A 23,165-nucleotide genomic window follows, 5' to 3' on the forward strand; every position below is an offset into this window, starting at 1 on the left:
GTTTTTATATTAGAAGAAAGACCACACACACCAGCATAAAAGACTAAATTATTGTCTCTATTTTTTTGAGGAGAATTTTTTTGTCTCTATTGTATCACTTGTTTAAATCAAGTTCTCATATTTCTTATCAAAGAATTCAGTGCTAATTTTGTTCAATTATTAACAAAATGCGATTAATTAGAAAATACTAAGTACTATTCACGATCCATTTAAAATGTCCACATCTTTCAATAGGAGAAACACTTGTATAGGCACAAGCCTAACACCTGTCTTTGGGCACAGCCAATGAAATTTTGACAACTCATGTTTGCGAGTTTTAAAGTCGGTTAAAAAGTCAACTGATGTTGCTTGTATGGCCTAATAGTAGGGTGACACGTAGCTGTCTTTTTAAATCGGTTAGTTGGAAAAGCGATTTTAAAAAGCTTTTGTTTTTGGAAAAAAGATATTTTTATTTTCTTTTTTATTTTTATTTTCACCATTTATCCCTTAGGATTGTATTACTGGCTCTGATACCAGGTTTGGGGCAGAATCGCTAGCGGAATTTTCTCGAACTTGATTTAACATTTGTTCGATTTTGATTAAACCTTGGAATGGTTTTAAGAGTGTTTTAGCTCTTTCTTTTTGTATATTTGTAAGATTTTCTAAATCTTCGATTTCTCTTAGAAAGTCTTCAATATATTCTATATGATATTGTACGAATTCTTTAGAATGAAAAAGAATTTGTCTTAGAACAATTCTTTGATTGTAATATTCTATATCACAGACTATATTTTCTAGTCTTTCTTTAAAAAGTTTTAATTCTGTTATAAATCTCAATCCAGGCATTATTGGTTCGGTACAGAATTACTAGTGGAATTTTCTTCAGCCTTTTTCAAAAGGTTTTCTAAATAACTTAATTTTTCAGCAGGCCACAATAAGATCTCAGCCTTTTCTTTTTGTTGGGTAGAAATATTTTCTATTTCTTCCAATTCTTCTAATATTTCTTCTATACATGAAATATGTTGAATTATTAAGTCACGGATTCCCCAAAGGGTATTTTTCATTTCTATTCTTAGAAAATTTCCTTCTATTTTATCAACTAAAGTTTTTAATCTTATTTTGAATAAACTTAGTTCGTTCTTTAGTGTTATTCCAGGCATTATAGCTTTTTATTAATGCTTGAAACCTCTGATTTTAATTCTGAAATAACTTTTTTAAGCTCTTCTTTTTCTTCATTTCCAAATGAAGATCTAGGGGCTAAAAAATTTGTCAAAGAATTTTGTCTTGGCCTTAGACTATTACTCCGTAATAAAGGAGTTCTATCAATAGTCATAATTGACTTTGATTTTTCTAATGATTTCTGAATTGGTGATTCCAATTTTAAAAATGATGCAAATAGTTCGTCTATCTGTATCTTTTCCTTTCCACTAAACTCTATGCTATGATGAGAGTTGCTTAGTGCATAATTCATCTTATAACATACAGTAAAAGGATGATTTCCTGATCTCATAAGATCTTGATCTTTAAGTCTATAATGGATTATTATGGATCTATTCAGATCTATATCTTTTAAACTTAAACCTATCTGTAGATTTATGTCAAATTTTAATTTTCCATATTTTAAATTTCCTTCACCTTTTGTTATTAGTGATTTATTCTTATTCATTCTAGCATCTTCTATTAGAAGCTCTAGTTCTGAATCTATTCCTGTCATAAAAGTACTTTTTATGATTATTTGGATAGTTGATATATGAATGTATCCTATCTTTTTCCTTTTTTCCATTGATAGATGTTTTAGTCTTTAATCTATTTGTTCCTTATCTATCATGGTTATAACGACAGATCCATCTGTTGATTCCATCAGTATAGGTATTTCTCCTACCATCATTCTATATTTTAGAATGTTTTCTCTGGATATTTTTTCTTTTATTAAAGAAATAATATTCTTTTGTTTTTCTCTGAAATTTTCTTCAGGTTTTAAGGTAAAATCTACCTTTTCTATATGATCTATTAATACATCAGCTCTAAAACCTGATGCATCTTCTTTAATTACACTAAATTCCATTTTAGTTTGATAATTTTATGGTAAAATTATTTATGTTAACAATAATATGATACTGAATAGTATTTTTATAAGAAATCGTTATTAAATTCATACCTGATTGTTTTGCTTGAACTTCTAAGTTGTTGGTCTTCTTTGAAAACGGTTGATTCTACTTGATTAACCGGAAGGTTTGTTGTTTTTGGTTTTAGCTCAAAGCTTCTGATGTATTTGATTTTTTGATTTGTTTTGGGTATAACCTAAGGTTATATTTTTGAATAATTTGGGGTGTATTTCTAAGAAATACGTGATTCCTCCAGAGCAGTAGCTCAAGAATCAACTAGTTAGAAACTAGGAAGAGTTTAAGAGAACAATTTCATACAAGAAAACTTAGTTCATTTACTCTTATGTTACAATGAGCTGAAAGCTCTTATTTATAGGCGGAAAGGACTCACAAGTGGTTCACATGTCCTTTTCCAAGCCAGCTAAAAAAGAAAGACAACCAAAACACGCAAAGAAAAAGCAAACGCATTATCACATAAGGTGATATGATTCTTATCTCTAAGTGGTCCCCATCTGACTCAGATGATAAGGTACCACTGTACACTTTTATCATTTACATGACACGTTTCAAGTTTTTTCCTCAGCTTTGTCTTCAAGTGCCGACACTTTTGATGAGGCACACCATTTACACATATGCCCTTTGTATTTTTGGAAATACAAACAGCATTCTTTTTGTACTTCTTCAGGAATTCTGTATAAGCCTTGGTCAAATCCTGAGAAGAGATCTTCAAAGTGCAGAACTTGCTTCAAGTGTTCATTTGTCACTTTTTTCTTGGAGTCACAAATCATAAGACATAAGTCTGATGAATATAAGACTTTGAAATTGGTAATGGACGAACCATACCTAATAAGATTATCATAAAAGCGTTTCATTTGATAAATGAATGAATGGGCAGACCATCCAATGCTTTCTAGATTTTGTAACGCCCCATTTTTATTCTATTATTTTTAATAGATGTGTGAATATTTTTATATGACTTTATTTGTTATATATATATATGATTTTATGTGAAATATATATTTCATATGATTTTTGTGTGATAAATGTTATGATGCTATTTTATTATATGATTTATGGAGTTGTATTTTATTTGAATGAATGTTGTTATTATTTGATAGAAATAATATGAGAAATAGAAATATTATAGAAATAGTATTTATTTTTGGTTAATGGGAATTAAGTGGAAATTAATAGAAATTAAGGGAGTTGGGTGAGAAAAGAAAAGAGAGATATTTTTGAAGTAAAAAGAAAGAAACGGGAGAGAAACATTTTTCACGTAAAAACATTAGAAGAAAACTGGTTTTGGAGAGAAAACCTAGAAGAGGCCAAGAGCGAGCTAGGAAGGAATCGATTGCGGTAGCTTATCGTTTGGTGTTGCTGAACTAAGGTAAGGGTGGGATTCCTTTCAATAATCATGGTATATAATTCTGATTTTTGATGATTGTGGTGTTTTGGGCATTAGGGTTAGAAAGTTTTAGGTTAATTGCTTAATATGATGAATTGTGTTGTTGATGCATGTTTCTATGTTATTTGATTGCTATATTGCCTAATTGAGCCTGAAAACTACTGTTGAAACGTATTTTGGGTAATCAAGGATCAAAAATTGGGATTTTGATTGAAACGTCGGTGTCTGAATGTTCTACAGACAAGTGATTATGTGAGGTTGGGAAAACGATTTTTTTTGAGTGGTTTAAACTTGAATTTTCCTGTAGAATATGGTAGAGCTTAGTGTCAGGAGCGCATGAGCGAAAACGGCATCGAAAACGGATTAACGGTTTAGGTTTTACGCACGAAAACGTGAGAGGTAGAAAATCTGATGTTGTCTGTCGAACTATGAACGTGCCACGATGGCATCCCAACGTGCCACGATTTTTCCAGGAACGAAACCATTTTTAGGCTGTCCAAACGTGCCACGATGGTACCTTAACGTGCCACGATGAAGTATTGACTTAGACTATTTTTGACCTATTTCTATGCCTCTAAAGGGGTCCTAAGATGTATAGTAAGACCCCAAATCAATAAACTTAAGTGTTAGGGATTTAGTTGAGGTGTTTTATGGATATTTGACTTATGTTCTATTGATCAAAACTTAATTGCTTTTGGGGGATGTTTTAGACTTTGAGATGAATGTAATTGATTTATAAATATATACTATGTTGTTGATTCCCGTTGTTGACGTTGTTGTAACGTCTAATGTCAAAGTTGGGGAGTGTGTCATAATTGTCGTGGGCACATATGTTGTCGTTGTAGTCGTTGTTGAAGTTGTATGTTGATATACACAAGTCGAGTCCATATGCATACTCATGTTCTGTTGGGGGCTTATGCCCTGGAATGTTTATCATTCAAATTGTTGGGGGCTTATGCCCTGGAATGTTATCATTCCCCTGTTGGGGGCTTATGCCCTGGGATGCTTTAACCATCCAAATCGTTGGGGGCTTATGCCCTGGAATGCTTAGCATTCAACGCGCGTAGATTGGTACCACCTGCATGATGCATTAGTTGTTGTTGTCGTAGCATTGTCGAGTTGTTGTTGTCGTTGTAGCATTGTCGAGTTGTTGTCGTTGTCGCATTGTCGAGTTGTCGTTGTCGTTGTGGATAACATTGTTGTTGTTGTTGTTGTTGCTGTACCTTGTTGCTGAAAATAATTATGTCGTTGCTATGTGTTTATTTATATACATTATTAATGATGTCTGTTGTGATATGCTTGTTTGTTTTCATTAATTTGATGAATTATAAATATTATTATTGGATAAGTTTCTCACCCCTTCTGCGTATATGTTGCCTCGACCGTGGGTAATGTGCAGGTAATGATGGCTTGTAGGTTGATTGGCTCAAGTGTCTAGGGCTCTGATACATATTAGGATGGGGATCGTCGCGAGTGTTTTCTCATTTCTCTTATGTATCACATATTTTGGAAAAGACTTGCTATTAGAATAAAGCTGAATTATGTTGTGGCCTTTGTGCCAAGATTTTTATTGATGTTGAATTTGGTTGAATTTATATTTTAAAGAATTATTCCGCTGCAGTTTGTAAGATAGTTTAAATGTTGGCATTTAAATAAATAGACAATTTTCTATTATGAAATTTTGATTAGCAGTGTGACACTCCGTTGTGTGATTACTCTGATTTTATTTATTAATATTACGTTGTTGGGAGAACGGGGCATTACAGATTTGCTGGTAAATAGGTCTTGTTTGAAATTCCTATTTTTATAATTGTTCTTGGTCCAGTTGCCATGATATTATTTGCTGGATCATACCATGGGTATGTTTGTTCAAATTGGAGGAATATTTCTTTCCCTTTTGCAAAGAGATCATTGAATCTTTTAGCTATATCTCCAATTTCTTTTGGAAGGAGACTAAGTTCTTGGAACCTTCGTCCTACTTCTTCTTCTAGGTAAACTGTTTTTAGTAAACCCATATCATAGAAATCTTTTAAGAGTTCTTTTGAAATACCTGGTACGGTATTTGCTTTTGCACTTAACTTGATGTTTACTGGATAGAAGCACTCTAGAGCGAGTTCTTCTTTGTAACTAGTTAACCATCTCCATTTTCCGATGAAATCGTCAAATGTTTTTTCTTTGTTTTTTAACCTCTCAAGGTTGAGAATTGTGTCTACAGAGACTTTCTTTTTGACCTCCATTGTTGATGGTTGAACCATGTCAATTGAATTTGTAATCTCCTTGTATGCTGAGTTGTAAGCAGCTTTTGCCTTTTCCATAGTTGGATATGCCTTATGACGGACATTTTTTCCATCAATGTGGAGTTTTGCAATTGCCCAGTTACTATAGATCCCTTTCATAGGGCCATCAAAAATAACATAGACATTTTTTCCTAGTTGCTCATCAATAGGATCGACGACAACGTTTGATTCTGCAAAGTCGTTTTTTGACTCTTCTGCTTCTTCATCTATATCACCCCAAGATTTTTTGCTATCTGAGGTTGTTAATTCTGGTTTAGTTGTTGAATTCCAACCACTGGGTTCTATTGACTCAATGGGAATCTTTGATTCTTCTGGAGCTGTGTATTTTACATAGTAGTTGTATTTTCCAGAATCTTGGCCTAACAAGTCCCAATTTTCATTGTTTTTAGGAACTTCATTAGGTTGATCTTCAGCAGGTTCTCCTGTTGTTGCTTTCATGATTTTCAAAAATTCGTCAATCATTTTTATCATCTCCCCCCTCTCGGAAGAAAGAGTTTGAAGCTTCTGACGATAGATTTCTATCTGCTCATCCTTTTGCTTTAAATTGTTTTGAAGCACCTTCAAAGCTTGCTCCATTCTCTTGTGAGTGTATCTGCAAAACAATTATTTTCTGATTTTATTAGTTGAATATAAGGATAGAATTGTTGGATGCGCGTTTGCCATCGAACAAGTCTCCCTTGTTTATGATCAACTTTTAAATTGTAGCGCCAAAATCCGCTAACATAAGTTGAATTCTAAAACTTTTAAACAAGAAAGGGTTTCTTTCTCATTGATATGATATCTTGTTTCAGCATCTTTAAAAGATCCTGAAATATATTTGCACAAGACAAGTTCATTATCCTTAATTCGGATGTTATTGCTTGAATAATCAAGTCTTGTATCAGTCGAGACTGATTTTATATCTGATCGCCCAATAGGGATATCTGATTTTAACTGTGGGGTTGCGCCCACAATGGTATAGGATTGTTGTGGGGTTTCATCCTCAACATATCCACTGAGATTTAATCCCAGTTTTTGTTTACCGTTAGGTAGAGCTCTCATAACTCCAGTCCAAGTAAACTGATCTGCATCAACATTTACAACCAAAAAATCATTTTCTGTTGGGTTGTATAGTTGTGGTAAAACTTTTAGTTTTTCTTTGATTGATTTTACAGCCTCAGTATCTTCCTGTGTCCATTTCCATGGCACTTTCTCAGATATTTTCTTCTGTAAAATTCTTCTGTCATTTGCTAAATTTTTGAAAAATCCTTCATTAGCAATATAATTTAAACATCCCAAAAATCTTTGGATTTGTTTTCTATCCACCAATTGATCAGGAAAAAGTTGAATTTTTTCTTGAACATGTGGTGATAAATCGAGTTTTCCTCCTTCTCTTAAAATAAGACCTAGGAATTCAATTTCTTGTTTCAAAAGTGTTGACTTTTTTCTTGATAAAACAATTCCTCTATCTTTTATCCTGTTTAAAACAGTTATAACATCTTTAACATGTTGTTCTTTACTTCCTTTAGTAAAAATTAAAATGCCATCGATATATACAAAACAGATATGGTCAAGGCCTTTAAGAGTATTGTCCATAAATCTTTGATATATTGATGGTGCTTGTTTTAAACCAAATGGTAAAACATTCCATTCAAAATGTCCTTCTGGGCAACTAAAAGCTGTTAAAGGTTTTGTTTCCTCTGATAACCTTAACTGCCAAAATCCAGACTTTGCATCTAAAGATGAAAACCAATTACATCCTTTTATTTTTTCAAAAATGTAATCTTTTCTTGGTAACTTATAAGAATCACTTATGGTTGAATCATTAAGTTTCTTATAGTTAATTACCATTCGAGCCTTACCTCTTTTTATCTCATTGTGTTTCCTGACATAAAAAGCTGGCGCTGAATGTGGACTGATAGAAGCTCTTATTAGACCTTTTTCTAATAATTCTGCTATCTCTTGTTTGAATTCTTCCTTATCTTCAGGGGAATAAGGAACTTTATATAAAACTTTAACTTCCTTTTTAGGGTCTTTAAGTTTTATAGTGATTAAATCCTGTATCTTGTTGACCACAGAATCTAATGGATTTTCAGAACAAACTTGATCTAAGTGGTGTTCTAAATTTTGTTCGACTGTTAGGTAAAACTTTCTCTTATCCCACATACATCTAAGTATATTAAGATTTTCTGAAATTGCCTTCAAAATTTCATTTTTCGTTATAATATTTGTTGTAACAAATTCACTTTCTTCTGGATTATTGACATCAAACCAATTTAATGTTATAGTGTCAAGTTTTTGAATAAAAGGATTATATAACTTTAAAAAGTTATTTCCTATTATTACATCTATTCCAGAGTCATGTTCATAAATTGATCTTACATAAAAATATTTATGTTCAATTTTTATAAAAACATGTTTTAGAACAAACCAAATTTGATGTTTTACCTTATCAGCAAAGATAATTTCTTTTGGCTTTTGTAATCTAATCCATCCTTCTTTTGATATGGATCTTCTGCCAAAACATAAAGTTGCACCAGTATCGATGTAACCCATAATTTTCTTTTTATTCAGTGTTATCTGAATAAATGTTGCATTAGGATTTCCATTTTTTAAAATTTTTCTACTCATTCTTCAATTTCTTCTTCAGTAGTATATTCAAAAATACTACTTTCGTCAGAATCTATATCTGATTCTATTGGTTCGAAACCTACTTCCCAGATTAATTTCAAGGTTTCTTTTTTAGAATCTTTCTTTTTAGGACATTCATTTGCATAATGTCCTTCTTCATTACACAACCAACATGTGCATGTTTTCTTTCCTTTAGGACATGAATTCTTTTTAGGATATTTTTTATTTCTCCTAAAATATTTTTGTTTATTGAATTTTTTAGGAAATTTCTTTTTTCTTTTATATTCAGAACGATCTATTTTCCTAAAAACTTTTTTCTTTTTCTTTCTTCTAAGTTTATTACAACCGTAGTTTCCTACTTTGTTTTGAATTCTATCACAGCAAACGTTTATTTTTGCTTCTCTTTTAGCAGTTTTTTCCATGCATTTTTCGGATATCCATTTCCTTAATGCAGTTATCCTTGTTCCTAGTGTTCTCTATACGATTACTTCTAGGTGTTCTTGGATTACTTTTTCCATTATTGTTCCTACGGATGATGGAAGTTTATTGTAGAATAATCCTAAAAGATTATATTGTAATCTCTTTTGTGGAGATATTGCATAATAATATTTGCTAAACTCACATATAAATGGTTCAACATAACACATATCACAGATCCTTAGATTAAAGATTCTATGAATGTTTGTATTTTCTAGGTCTGATTCTGCTTCTGGCGCATCAAAACCTACAAATTCTTTTTTCAAGATTGAATAAACATGATTTATAACTTCTTCAGTTGTTGATGGAAGTTCTGAGTCTGATTTTTCAGACATGAAACTCCAAGCATTTCCTATGGTTTTTGTTTTTAAATAGTTGAAAATACTTTTTGGACTTAGTTTCCCAAGTGTAGGGTCTAATTGGATTGTTACCATGTGATCATAATACCAACTTCTTAGTTCTTTTTTAGTATCCTCACTGCAGTCAATGTTTAAAACATTATCTTCTTTGTGACGATTTATAGTAGGTATATATTTAGATGGTATTTGTTTAAATTTTCTATCATCCATTTTGTTTTGAATGATTTGATGATCGATAAATTCTTCTTCACCTTCTCGACGTCCTCTTTTACGTCCTTGTTCTGATGATTCTGGTTGTTCATTAGTTTTTACAAGTCCTACTTGTGGTTCTTCTTCCATACTGAAAGAACTTTCTGATCCAAAGTCGTAGACGAATTTGTTTTCGTCATCAGATTCTTCAGTTATTTGATTTTTTCTATTAATGTCTAAAGAAGCCATTAATGTTTGTAATTCATTTAGCTGGTTTGCTATTTCTTCTTCTGTTTCGTCCATTTTTAGGGCAATGGCGCGAAAAAGTTAATTTCTTTTTCTGATTTTTCAAGATTTTCTGAAATTTCTACCATATCTCCCCCTTCTTTTTTGACAAAAGTTTGTAATTCTTCTAGGGTTAGACATTTATCTCTTATAGGTAAGAGTTTTAATAGATCGATCAAATCATCTATTTTTATACAAAGTTTTTCATCTAACAATTTTTGGTTTTCTTCTAAGTTAGATAATTTTCCATTGAGTTTTTCTTCAAACTCTTTTAGTAGAAATTCTACTATTTTATCTAACTGTTCCTGAAGTACTGTTAGGTTTTCAAAAATATCTTGTATTTTTTCACTTACACCTTTACTAGCCATGTATAAACCTTTGTATTCTAAGGCTTAAAAGATTTGCAAAGTTTTCATACTCCCAATATGTAGAATAATCGTTTTCAATTATTAGAAACCAATATGCTGTTTCTCTTAACCAATTAATTTGGTTTCTCATTCTAATTATATTATTATAATTAGGTTCTAATATGAATGGTTGAGGTATTATTTTTCCAAATGGATTTATAAGACCTTCCATTATCTTGCTAATTTTTTAAGTTTTTCTCTTAAAGAATCAGCTAATTCTATATTTTGTTTAAAAAGAAAATAATCAAAATTTTCTTTTAGATAGTATCTTGATGTTTTTTCATGCCATTTAATTTGTGCTTTTACCAGTGCGATATCCTGATAATTTGGACATAAAACAAATGGTGGTAAAACCAATTTTCCTTTTGGACTTATATTCCAATATTTTATTTTAGACTTTTTAAGCCGGTTTTTGTAAAAACTGGTTTTAAAGGTTTTTGACATTTGTCAAATTTTTACTTGTTGTGTCCAAGAATGACGTGTTGTGTTTGTGTGCAAGGAAGATTTTTCCCTTTCAATAGATATTTCTTTTCTATAAGAACTAATCTTAAAATGGAACCAATAAAATAAAAACTTGAATACAAAAAGTATTGAGACCACCAACATGGTGTTAAAAAGTTGACAATGGTTAAAAGAAGGAAAAAGAATGAAGAGGTAAGGTATTCAAAATTGTGAGGCTAGAAAATATTTGGCGTGTCAAGTAAATAAGAAAGATAAATATCACTATCGAAATTAAATATTATTTGAAAAATGACAAGTGAATTAAATTTGGAGTGACATTATGGTGTGGTGGTTAGAACTCCCACGTTAAAAAAACCGACATTGGGAAATAGCGACCAATGAGAAGGCTGTCAACATGCATTATTATCTTGTGAAACAGAGACCACGTGTGACTCATCCAAACTTTGTGTAATGTTTTGCCTTGATGTTTGGTTTCATCATGAAAACATAACATTTCACTCTCAATGATCCCACACGTGAATGCGAGTACAAAGAATTAGACATGACTAGTTTTACAACCTATTTTTGGACAACACGGTGCTCATGTTAAGGATAAAAAACATCGTTTCTACCCTAATTTTAGCTCAATGTTTGGTGCCAACTAAGGGGGGAAGAATTTTAACCCGTGGAAAAGGGAAAAGAAAGGAGGAGGAACAAATTACTTTTCCATTTTTTTTTATATAAAACTATTATTTTTCATACAAAAAATTATTTTCTTTTTGTAAAAAAAAAAAAAACAACTTTCTTTTTCAAAATAATCAATATTATTATTATTAGTGTTTATGTTGAGAATGGAAAAATCTAACTAGTATTATTTACTAGGGTGACACCCCCAAATTAAAATGATTTGAACACATACACATAAAAATACATATCATTTAATTATTTAATATATATATATCATTTTTTTTACATAAACAAATTTAACTCATTTCATTAATAATAACAGTCTCAATACAAGATGGCATATGATCATGAACATGGGGACTAGCATAAGATAATCACTGACGCCCTTGCTAGCAGATGGGCAACACTATTTGTTTGTCTCCTAATAAAACTAGATAAGTTTTGGTAGATTCTAAGTGAAACTTTGCAGATATCAAGAATAGCGTCAAACATGGAGTTGGTGTTGAGTCCCCTAGCTATGCCGTCAACCACTTGCTTGCAATCAAGTTCGATAGACACCTTAGATAGACCCATACTTCCAAGCCATTTTATCGCCTCTTTTAGTCCCCTAGCCTTTGCTTCGTGTGGTTGTGGTACTCCTAAAAACCAAGCCGTTTTTGCCTTTATGAACTCGCCGAATCTTCCTCTGATACACATTCCTATTCCATAGCAGCCATGTTCCTTGAAGATTGTTGCATCGATATTGCACTTGACCTCTCCCGCGTTCGGCTTGCTCCACCGGTCAAGGTTATGGATTGCTGCTCCGTTGGAGTTGCTCGCTCCTGCTTCTCTGCAGGTTGCGTGTTCACGAACTTGCTACCATTCCAACAAAGTTTCACGCGCCATATGCACAGACATGCGAGGATTCGTATCTATGTCACCACAAAGTCATTATATATATATATATATATATATATATATATATATATATATATATATATATATATACAGTAGAAACTCTTTAAATTAATATTCGGTAAATTAATAAACTCTCTAAAATAATAAATTTGTCCGGTCCCGACTTGGGCCAATGTAAAAAATTGAAAAACTCGATAAAATAATAAGATAATAATTTTTCGGGAAATCCCTTTATAATTTTCGGTCCTAAGAAAATCATAAATTAATAATTCATAGAAACTAAAAAAAATATATTACACTCTATTGAACACATTTGTTCCTCTTGTTTACATTTACTGTACTTCAAAAGTCATTATTGATTTCCAATGTATATGAACACAGTAGTTACTAATTTACGTTGAGTCTCAAGGTTCGCTGCAACGTAATTCTAAGAGGCATAGACTAATTTGCCTTTTTGTTTGGTATGTACAATATAATTACTTAAAAACTCTTTAAATTAATAACTATTAATTTATCGATAAATTAATAACTCTCTAAATTAATAAATTTCTCCGGTCCTAACATTATTAATTTATAGAGTTTCTACTGTATATTGTTTTATTCATTCTTCTTTTACCTTTTTTTTTTACGTATATCTATGTGCTCAAACCGAATTTTTATTTTAATTTAAATTATATGTCATATAAACATCTCATTTTTGTATCAATTCATTGGTTATTTTCAATTCAATTGTATCACTGGAGTTTTCATCTGAAATCTTTAGATACTCATTTCAAATATTTGAGGATTTATTATAAATTTTGGATGTATAAAATATTTTTAAAAACTATAAAATTAAATTAAGTAAATATTTAATATAATTGGAAAAATTGTAGAATATGAGATTAGAGTGTGAAAAGGGAACAGTCTATTTTTTTTTATTGAAATTAGATATTTTGGTTAATGATTTTGAGTGAAATAATACTTAAAATGAATTAATGGATTAAATTTGTACATATTTTTTTGATGAGAAAATGTAAGAATGACTCAGCCCAATCAATGTCCCACTTTATTGTGCCGATTTTGAAACTTTCTTGCATGTTTTGAGGGATTGCAAGATGGCAAAAGTAGCTTCTAACAACTAGTCTTGGGGAAGTAAGTGTCTCCTTGGAGTTTTTCAACTAGAAGTAGCTAGGAATGACAATTGAGAAGAGAAGATGTGTGTAAGTAACTAACTTGTTCACATGAATCCATCTCCTTTTGTATTTATAGATAGAAACATTCGAGGATAGCATATATCTATGAATATCTATAGACATTTAGAATTTAACATAGAAAAGTAATATTATAATATATAATATAAAACTATATTTATTTTTTATTGTATGCACAACATTATATCATATTAATTCTCTAAAAAAAAACATTATATCATATTAATATTTTATAATATACTGTATATAGACATAGTTAAAAAAAACTATTATTGTGAGTTTATCAACTTAAAAATATGAAATAATGAAGAAAAAAGTTCATTTCATTTTAAAGTAAAAGAAATTTCATATTATATTTTATATATTCAATAAAAAGTTACTACTAGAATCTGTACCCTCGTTCAACAGATATTCATTCAATCAGCAATAGACAGGTGCCTGATTACGGTTAGAAGGGTCCAGCTCTTGTTTGTTGACATTCAGAATATAATAAATGAACTGATATGCCTCATGTTGGGTCTTCCCTCCTCCTGGTGAAACTAAATTGTGATGGAACCATGTCTGGCCATGCTCATGTGCTACATGAAGAAGTGTATTAAAGGACCATAATGGATCCTTTCTGTGGGGTTTTTCAATTAATCTAAGATGTGATTGACATGTTTAAGCACATACCACATATATACAATACTAAAACTCAACAAAACAGATTCCAACAAATGTGGCAAGAATAGCAGATTCCTCAACAAACAAACAGTGCAGCACTTCATCCTAAACCATACTGTGAAGACATGGTTAACAAATAGTCATTAATGTCATTTAGTTGCATAAAATGTGAATTCTGAGTCAATTATCATCATCCATCAATGAGTTGATCTTCTTCATCCTTTCTCTGGAACACGTTTGGTTTCATGGAATTATAGCTACCACAAACTCAATCAGTTTCTTTAGTTTCATATGTTTCATGACGAGCTTCAACTCTACCGACTGTTTCATGTGTTTAGATCGAGGATAAGCTATGATTATTTGAATTATTATCATACCATTATAGAATTCTTAGGTGTTCTTTTTCAAGTCATTGTTTTGCTCTTCGTTTTGTTGGTGTAAGACAAGAAGAGAAAACTTGTAGTTAGTCTTTAAACTGTCTAAAATAACTAATGTGATTCAGAATTTTAAATTTTGAAGTATTACATTGAAATTGCTGCTAGTTTTGAAAAACATTGTGGTTATCACTCGTTTTCTACGAGCATCTCTGCCTTTTCACACAGCAACCTTCGTCGCCAGTGGTTCCACAGTTGAAGTATAACCACTGTGGTGACTCCTTGCCATTGGCCATAATCACAGCACCACTGATCATATTCACCCAAACCTTGAGACAAACTCACCCAAATTTGCTTCCTTTAGTTTCTCCATCAATCTTTTCTTAGTTTTTTTATATTCTCAGTTGGACGTACATAACCAATAACCAATAATACACATTACTGAGTCGGTATGTATTTCTGATAATACATCAGCTTGTGGATTTAGTCTTAAACTGTACTAACACATTATTAACATGGTACAATACTTACATTACAGATTATCTGTCTCCTTTTCATTCTATACAAACTGGATGCCTATAAGGCTTTTTATCAGCAATTGCATAAAGTATTTAAAGCATTTGTTACTAAAGGACTAGTATTAAGCAGAATTGCTGTTATAGAATAATTATTTCATCAAGAACAGAATATTTGCTCAAATCACCATATTCGGTTGAGTTTAGACTTCTGGCGGAATTGCTTCTTTGTTATGCACCAGGGGGCAGGAAAGGTACTCAACTGAACATAATTCACAAACAATCAGCTCTACAGAGGTGCAAATTATTTATCATGTCACCATAAATAAGCTGGACACAAAAGTCGTTAATGCAAATCGAGTCAAATCGTTTTATACAAAGGTTTAATATGTTTGAACTCGATCAACATAAAAGTGAAGTCCTATGAAGCAAGGAAAATGTGAATGTTTAAGAGTTAAGTGGATAGCTCACACTGCCAATAAGCTTTGCACCAAACCATGCAGTATCTGCACCGTGTGGAGGAGGGATGACTCTGATTCCATTTGACATATAAGGTGGAAGTAATGAATGAAGTTCCTTCTCTAACCTCTCTGAAGTATATGAACCCAAGAGTCGAGTTAAAAATCTTAATGATATATGGGTAGTCTGTGTCATGGTTCCACTTTATATGCTCAGATGCAAAGACGAAAAGTGTCAAAATAAAATGGGAAGTTTACCTGCTAACCCTGGTAAACATGCAGACCCTCCCGATAAGACAACAGTCTTAAACCAATCACTGCCACTTGCTAATTCTGCAGAATGACAATGGTCCATACAGAGAGCTATGGCATGGTGCAAACTCATTGCTCGCCTATAACAAAATGTGATAAATATGGTTAAGCTAGGAAAATATAAACAAATAAGATGGAATGGGGTCAGAATCAATTACTAATTGTACGATTTAGACGATTATCATATATCACCATATCATATAAATACTGTATGGTTTAGGTTTATTAGTTTTCCAATTAGTTAAATGCCTCCAGAAGAATATTACAAAAGTTGTAGAGTTTAAAATTGGTATTATCACCTTATTCCAACAATATAAAAAATGCCACTAATTATTGAAAATGGTTTGAAATCAGAAAGAACGGAAGTGAAAAGGTAACAGGTGCAGTCAGTTATCAAGCAAAGCTGCTAAAGAGTGGCAGACATGAATATAATCTCTGAAGCAAATCTGTAATACTAAATGTTGTTTGAAAGAAGTACAAAAACTTACACCCCAGCAAGACGTGGCTGGAATAAAATCTCTCCTGTTTGAAACCGCTCCTTTGAGAGTGTAAACTTCCCTTCAACGGCTTCAAATGATGCATGTGTATCTTTCAATAGCTCAGCTTCATAGTCATAGGCAACATAGCATAGCTTCTGTTTTCATGTAACCAACAAGGTATCAGGCAACCACATTCAACTTAACACAGCTTAGAAAAAAGCAAATATTGGGACTGGATTAAGTGATGCATCAGCTAGACTTAAATAAATAAGCAATGTAGGGGTCCACTTTTGTCCTCCCAAGTACCTTTGTGGCATCAAAAATATAAGTAAAAAAATTCATCTTTAAGAAACAGAAATACCTCTTTCAGTGTGCGAACGGTGTACAGAGATTCAAAATATAAATTGTTTTGTTGCATTTTCTCTCTAAGAAATCCTGTAAGTTTTAGTGCTCCAAGCCCAACAACCTCCACACCCACCTTTCGCATCACTTTACCATTTAAAACTGTAAATCAACAATGCATATATGCTCAATAAGGGGAGGAAACAGAAGAAATCAACAATAAACTCATTGATTCGTTTAGATTATAACACAAGGGCGGTGTTTTAGTGTTGACGACTTCTGAACCCGATGCAGAATGTTAATGATAGGGTATTTCTAGGAGTCTAAGACAAAGTAGAAAGAGTAAACAATTATTTTAGTCCCTAAACATGTGATGAGATGTCACTAGTCCCTAAACGAATCAAAATTACAAAATCATTCTTGAGTGTGTTTTTCATTTGTTATTTTTAAAAAGACCAAACTAACAAATGAAAGACCAAACCAACTAACAAAAGACACATTTGATGACCAAACTGACAAACAAAATACACATTTGAGGATTTTTTGTAATTTTGATATATTAAGAGACTATCACAACATCACCTCACACTTTCAAGGAACAAAAGGGTTGTTTGCTCAAAAGAGAAATTAGTTCAGGACAGTTAGAGTAGTTAGCTTGTTAGTTAGGCGAAATTAGTTACAAGATAAATAGGAGGGTTCAAGGGTAGAGGGGGGTCATTAAGATTTGTAAACATTTGATTTGATGATTTGAGTGACCAGAGCGATGGCTCTGAGCTTTCGTGGAGAGATCTCTCTCCTAATATCAGTATTCAACAGAACTGTTTTCTTCTTTCAATACTTTATATCAATTGTCCTTTTCAATGTTTTCACATTCCTAACAATTGGTGTATTTCATGCAAGAGATATATTGTTAAGCAGGAATTTGAATGTGACAGCAAAATCATAAAACATACTTGGAACTACAGATGTAACTTGAAAGCCTATATTAACAGCTATTCCAGAAGTTTGATTTGCAGCATACAGAGCCAAAGTTGCCTACATTACAAAATTTCACAAAATCGAAAACAAATAAGTTAAGGTACATATAGTCAAAACAAGTTCAGCACAAAACTAAATAAAAGAATAGAATTTGATATGTACTCGTCGATTTACAACATTTTTCATCTACAACTACCTTTCTAAATTTGCTATTTTCTGTTTACTGTTGAACTATGAGATTCTTCCTAAATTATACGCTCACTAATCTTTGCAGAGTGATTTGAACTAAATAATTTTAGGAGAATACGGAACTGTGTTGAGGATCAAGATCAGGGAATACTCCTTAAAGAGGTACAAGGACCTAAATCCATTTATGTCTTTTCTAATTATCTAAATTAAAGAACAAAGAGAATGGACCCTCCAAATCCAACACTCAGATCCAAATCTTATTTATCATAGGTTAAAAGTTAAGGGGAAGCATTATCTTAGTTCCCACTAAAATATGCTACCTGGTTGAGAGCACAAACAGCAGGAACATTCATGTCAAACAGAGCAGCACAGATTGCTTCTTTAAGCTGCTGTCTTGATGCTTTGGCTGATTCGGTGTCTGCAAGAAGGAAAGGGATCTCTAAATGGATAGAAATAACATAGATACACACACGCAAAGTCATGATTCATTGACACCATGTGTCAAAACTCAAAATCGGCTGCAGCACCTTCAAATACTTTTTGTAGAAGGAAGATTTAACCACCACTGAATCATATTAAACTGTCTACTGTCCTGATGATCATGTATGCAAAACTTTAGAGTCTAGACAATGGATATAATTTAATATTAAATATTTACTAATATTTTAAGTATCATATTACACGTTCCAAAAAAAATTGTGAGTTAAAATATCAAATAGCTCATGAATTGTATTAAATTTTGTAGACTTGATCTACCTAATACAAACTTTAAATTCAACAATGTATATGTATGTGCCACATACGTAGGCGCACAGCATATATAATCATTAATATTTCTTTTACTTGAAGAAGAAAACTGCATGGAAACATGTAATTTGCACATCAATATGTGGTTTCTTGGTGTACCAAACAACACAAATAATCATATTGCATACAGATATAGATTGATAAGTTTCAACTATAAGCCAGGGACTGCATGGTACATTTTCAATTTTACTGTTATGAAGGTAGACAGACCAAGCATTTTCATTTATCAACTGGGATATTTATTAACATTGGTTAAGGTTTGCCACATGGAAATGTATCCAAAAAAATTACTCAGATTTCATAAATTGTATCCAAATTAGTTCTTAAGAGTTAAGAAGAAGGCCATCAATGGGCTTCACTAAAATCTTGACTGAGTAAACCCCTAAATTGGTCTTTCAAAATAGTGTCACCGCATTATTTCTCCAAAGAATTTGTCACCAAATTAGTCCCTAAAGATCTAATTTCTCAAGTGTACCATGTATGTCCTTATGTAGGACTGAAGGGTTTAACTCAGTATTGATATGCAACTAACGCAAGTAATTGTGATTTTCAAATATGGAGGGAAAAACATTAACTAACCATCATAGTGGCATAATGGCAAAGAAACAACAACCGCTTGAGAACTTGGTTTCACCTTCATCCTGCAGAAACAACAATCACTCATCCTTTCCATTAGACATAGAATTTGCTCAAGATATACGCAAACGTATCATCAGTAGAAAAGAAAGACCCTTTCCACAACTCAATTGCTACTGTATAGTAATGAGTGTCTCTTCATATTTGCACAAATCATCGGAAAACAAAAAATTGTTTCATCAACAAGAAGGAAAAACCAAGAATGACTCGCACCTGCCATAGACAGTTGCGAAAAAATGTCGAAGCCTAGTATATATTGGCGTTTCCACATTACCAAATTCCTGCAAACCAAATTCCCCAGAAAACACATAACTAAAAGGGAACCATTAAAGCAAAATAAATAACAGTTGTTTGAAAAAAGATAGTAAACATGAATTATTTTGAAGTCATAGTCATTATTCAACTCCACAAGTTACTGATTTTATCATAAATAAATGATTTTAGAATTAATTAAAATTAAGAAGTTAGACAAAGGAAGCAATTAATCTTACCAAAAAGGTAGCAATTCGTCCCAATGGACGATCCTCTTTGCTCCATCCAAACTTGCAATATCCAGAACCACCTACACAATAACAAACAAACAAACTAAGTAACCAACTGCAGTTAAAAACAACATCATCCTATGAAGCACAAACATTGTCGCACGAAATAGGCTAAAAGTATCTAAATTACCACTATGGCACGTGGTAATTTTGTCAAACTCAGAGTCAATCCAAACATAAACTAAGTAAGTAAAGTAACTAACTAACCGTCGATGATAACAGTGGGAGGAAGTCGCTCCCGGTGACCAAAAACATGCTTAAACGACACGTGTGGCGTTGTCGTATGAGTATCAAAGATTCTGAAATGAAATGAAATTATTAGTTCCAATTAAACAACACAAGTTAATTAGTTACTGTAACTTTATGATTACTTACGGAAGAGGGTAACCAGAAGTTAAATTAGTTTCTGAGAAGAGAATAGAGTGAAAGTGTATAGGCTGGTGTGTCTGAAGAAAATGAGCCCAGAGTTCGTTATCTGAGACAAGAGATCGCCATGACTTGCAAACGAGGCAGAGCTTGGCAGCATGTTTAGGGTCTAATAGTCGTGTGATTTTAAGGAGTATATCAGGAGGGAGTGAGTCAAATAAACCCAAAGGAGTCGGTGCATGATGATGATGATGGTGTGATCGTGACGATGATGATGATGATGAAGAGTTGGAGGAGGAGTTTGTGTTGGTGGTGGTAGATCGTTTAATCGATGATGATGCTGAATCGCATAGTTTTCTTAATAGCATCGCCATAATCAACTCAACTCAACTCAACTCAACTCAAGATAGAGTTACCAAGATTTTAATTAGGAAACAAAATGTTAAAGTCTTCCATTGACCCACTACCCGCCACCGCCACTATTTGTCCCAATACAATTGGAAATATATTATGAAATGATGACAATTTCACAATACTAGTTTAGAGACCCGGCGTTGCCCGGGTTAGATATTAAATAAGTTTTATAAGTTTGTGTACACGAATACACGTGTCAGTATATTAGATTGAATTTATTTAAATTTACAATTATAATAATATCAAAAAAATAAATATTTCAAAAAAAATTAAAAATAAATATAAATGATGAGATGAATGTCCAACGCAAGAATAAAAAGTGTAACAAAATCAATAATGAATTAGTCCAAGTGATAATAGTTTTGGGTCCTTTAAACATGGACTATTACTTTCCCACCCTATTGCCTTCTCCCGCGCCCTGTAAAATTTCTAAAAATGCCCTTGTGCATTCCGGATTTTAAAATTTGGATTCATGTTTACTATTTCGGATTTTATAATACGGACAATTCTTATGTATAATCAGCCATCAGACTCTCTCACATTTCAATAGTTTTGAGTTTTCCTTTTAAAAACAACAAAAACTAAGTAAAAAATGCTAAAAACCTGTCAAATAAAATCATAAAAATATAAAAAATAGTACCAAAAAATTCTAAAAATCAAATAAAACTAATGGAAATTTTTTCGGATTTTTCTGAGAATATGAAAAATTAATAAAGATGAAAAATGGGTCTAAACGATGGAATTTTAGATTTTGAGGGGCGGAGTCCCGTAAGAAGTCCCTTCTATGGGACTCGACGACTTAACAACTCTTATCATCTTAACGTCTTAACATCTTTATATAACACATCTTTAAATCACACATCTTTATGTAATACATCTTTAAATCACACATCTTCAAATAATACATTAATTACACTTAGTCAAATAATTTATCAATTGCACGTCGTTAAATTACTCATCATTATTATTAATTTAAAGAGAAATAGTTTACACGACTTAAAAGAAGATAGGTACATGATACTAGTACTAGTAACAATAGTTACTTTTCTTAGTGCTTATATCTCAATCAAATATTAATCTCTATCAAATATTTGACTACGTTGACAATCATATCTCAATTAAAAACAATAACTAATAGTGCTATTTTCATGGCAATTAAAATTGACAAAACAAAACAAGTTATGTGTACATCTCAATTGGAATTGAACATTGTATCAGCAAGTTCACATGAACGACAATAGCAATATATTGGAACTTAATAATATAGCAGCAGCAAGTAAACGAAAATAATATGAAATGGAATCGAAAAGGAATTGGAACAAGTAGCATCACGTCACCATTCATTTAGCTTCATAACTAAAGGTATTGTAATTAAAATCATTTAATTATTAGCTGCACCTAAACTAAGGATTTCACAATTTAAAGCCGCATGTGTGTCTATATATACAAAACATAGTCTCTAGTACCGAAACGGAGCTGGCAAGTATAATCATATAAATAGTGCTCATACAGTAAATCGAAGGATATAAACAAAGAACAAGGGCATATACATGGAACTAGTGCGAAAGACATATACACAGAAATTCAATTCATGATTTTTACGCATTTTATTATAAAAACTCAAAACCTAAATTAACAGCAATTAAATCATGAATTTAACATCATCAAAGCATGAGTTATTCATTAAAGATAAGAAAACAAGGAAAAGAACATAGACCCATCACTAGCCATATGTACATACAACCCTTATAGTAAATAAAACTCCCTCCTTACATCAATTCAATGGTTTTCCATCATCTAATCATCAATTCTCCACTTAAACCCTAATTCTTAAAATCTCACAAATTCATCCTAAATCATGTTAGATGCAATCTAATGAATCACAGACTTAATATTAGTGAAAGATAGTCTCACCCTTACCTTAGATTGTTTTTCTGAAATCAAAAGCAGCGTTCTTCGTTCCTAGGGTTCTCTCTCTCTGAGTTCTCCTCTTTCTTCTCTTTCTCCAAAAAGCGGTTTAACGTAAAAACTCTTTCTAACCTAAGCTTCCTTATATATAATACTAATCACTCTTCCTAAATCTATTTAGGCCCAATAACTTATTCTTATTTCTATTCTAACCTCCAATTCTACTTACACTAATAATTCTCATATTCTAATAAATAATAGAATAATGCCACATAATAAAATACTAACATCTCATATATATAAATAAATCACATAAATAGATTCTAACTTAATAAAAATAATTAAATAAAAGGAGGGCGTTACAACTCTCCCCAACTTAAAAGAATTTCGTCCTCGAAATTCAAAGCACAAGAGAAAAAAAATTTAGTTATTGCTTCATCAAACAAAACACAAAACTACATCATAGTTAGTCAGTTAAACATGATCACATAATAAAACATAACTACTAACTAGAAAACATGACGACACGACACAACGACTCATCTATTTGGCCGGATGGACCGACCTGCTCTGATACCAATTATAACACCCCGTTTTCCCAACGTAAAAATTTCATAATAAATTATCAGAGTAATTCACATAAACGGAATGCTACATCTCTTTATCATAAAATCTTAACAAAATAGATAATAATTTATCCTTCAAAAATTCATCAACATAACATTTAAAAACTTCGCAGCGGATTTAGTTTAACAATAGAAATAGTCTTGGCACGCAGGCCTCATCAAAATCTCATAAGGTTGGTTCAATACTTATTCATAAAAAGTTCATAAAATGACACGTAAGGAATA

General features: G+C 31.9%; 1 protein-coding gene across 1 annotated transcript; it reads right to left on the minus strand.

Moving 5' to 3' along the window:
- Positions 1-14,850: 14,850 nt before the first annotated feature.
- LOC146900395 (actin-related protein 8-like) lies at positions 14,851-20,380 on the minus strand. The gene is made up of 12 exons (XM_085733343.1): positions 20,002-20,380; positions 19,834-19,925; positions 19,576-19,646; positions 19,298-19,365; positions 19,028-19,089; positions 17,962-18,059; positions 17,428-17,509; positions 16,494-16,636; positions 16,142-16,287; positions 15,600-15,733; positions 15,355-15,473; positions 14,851-15,145 (listed from the first exon to the last, which is right to left on the minus strand). The coding sequence occupies exons 1-12, from the start codon at positions 20,364-20,366 to the stop codon at positions 15,068-15,070; spliced, it is 1,458 nt and encodes a 485-aa protein (XP_085589469.1). The 5' UTR covers positions 20,367-20,380; the 3' UTR covers positions 14,851-15,067.
- Positions 20,381-23,165: the final 2,785 nt, after the last annotated feature.

The sequence above is a fragment of the Medicago sativa genome, chromosome 8 (genome assembly GCF_051527215.1).
Source record: "Medicago sativa cultivar Bolivia chromosome 8, Bolivia_mono, whole genome shotgun sequence".
NCBI classification, from domain to species: domain Eukaryota; kingdom Viridiplantae; phylum Streptophyta; class Magnoliopsida; order Fabales; family Fabaceae; genus Medicago; species Medicago sativa.

Bases quoted from the DNA above. Each gene is read 5' to 3' on its own strand.
- LOC146900395 (XM_085733343.1), bottom strand. From the start codon at position 20,366: ATGGCGATGCTATTAAGAAAACTATGCGATTCAGCATCATCATCGATT. The intron at 19,926-20,001 runs GTAAGTAATCAT...ATTTCATTTCAG, and splicing joins ACTTCTGGTTACCCTCTTCC to AATCTTTGATACTCATACGA. The intron at 15,734-16,141 runs GTAAGTTTTTGT...ATTTTGTTATAG, and splicing joins CAGCCACGTCTTGCTGGGGT to GCGAGCAATGAGTTTGCACC.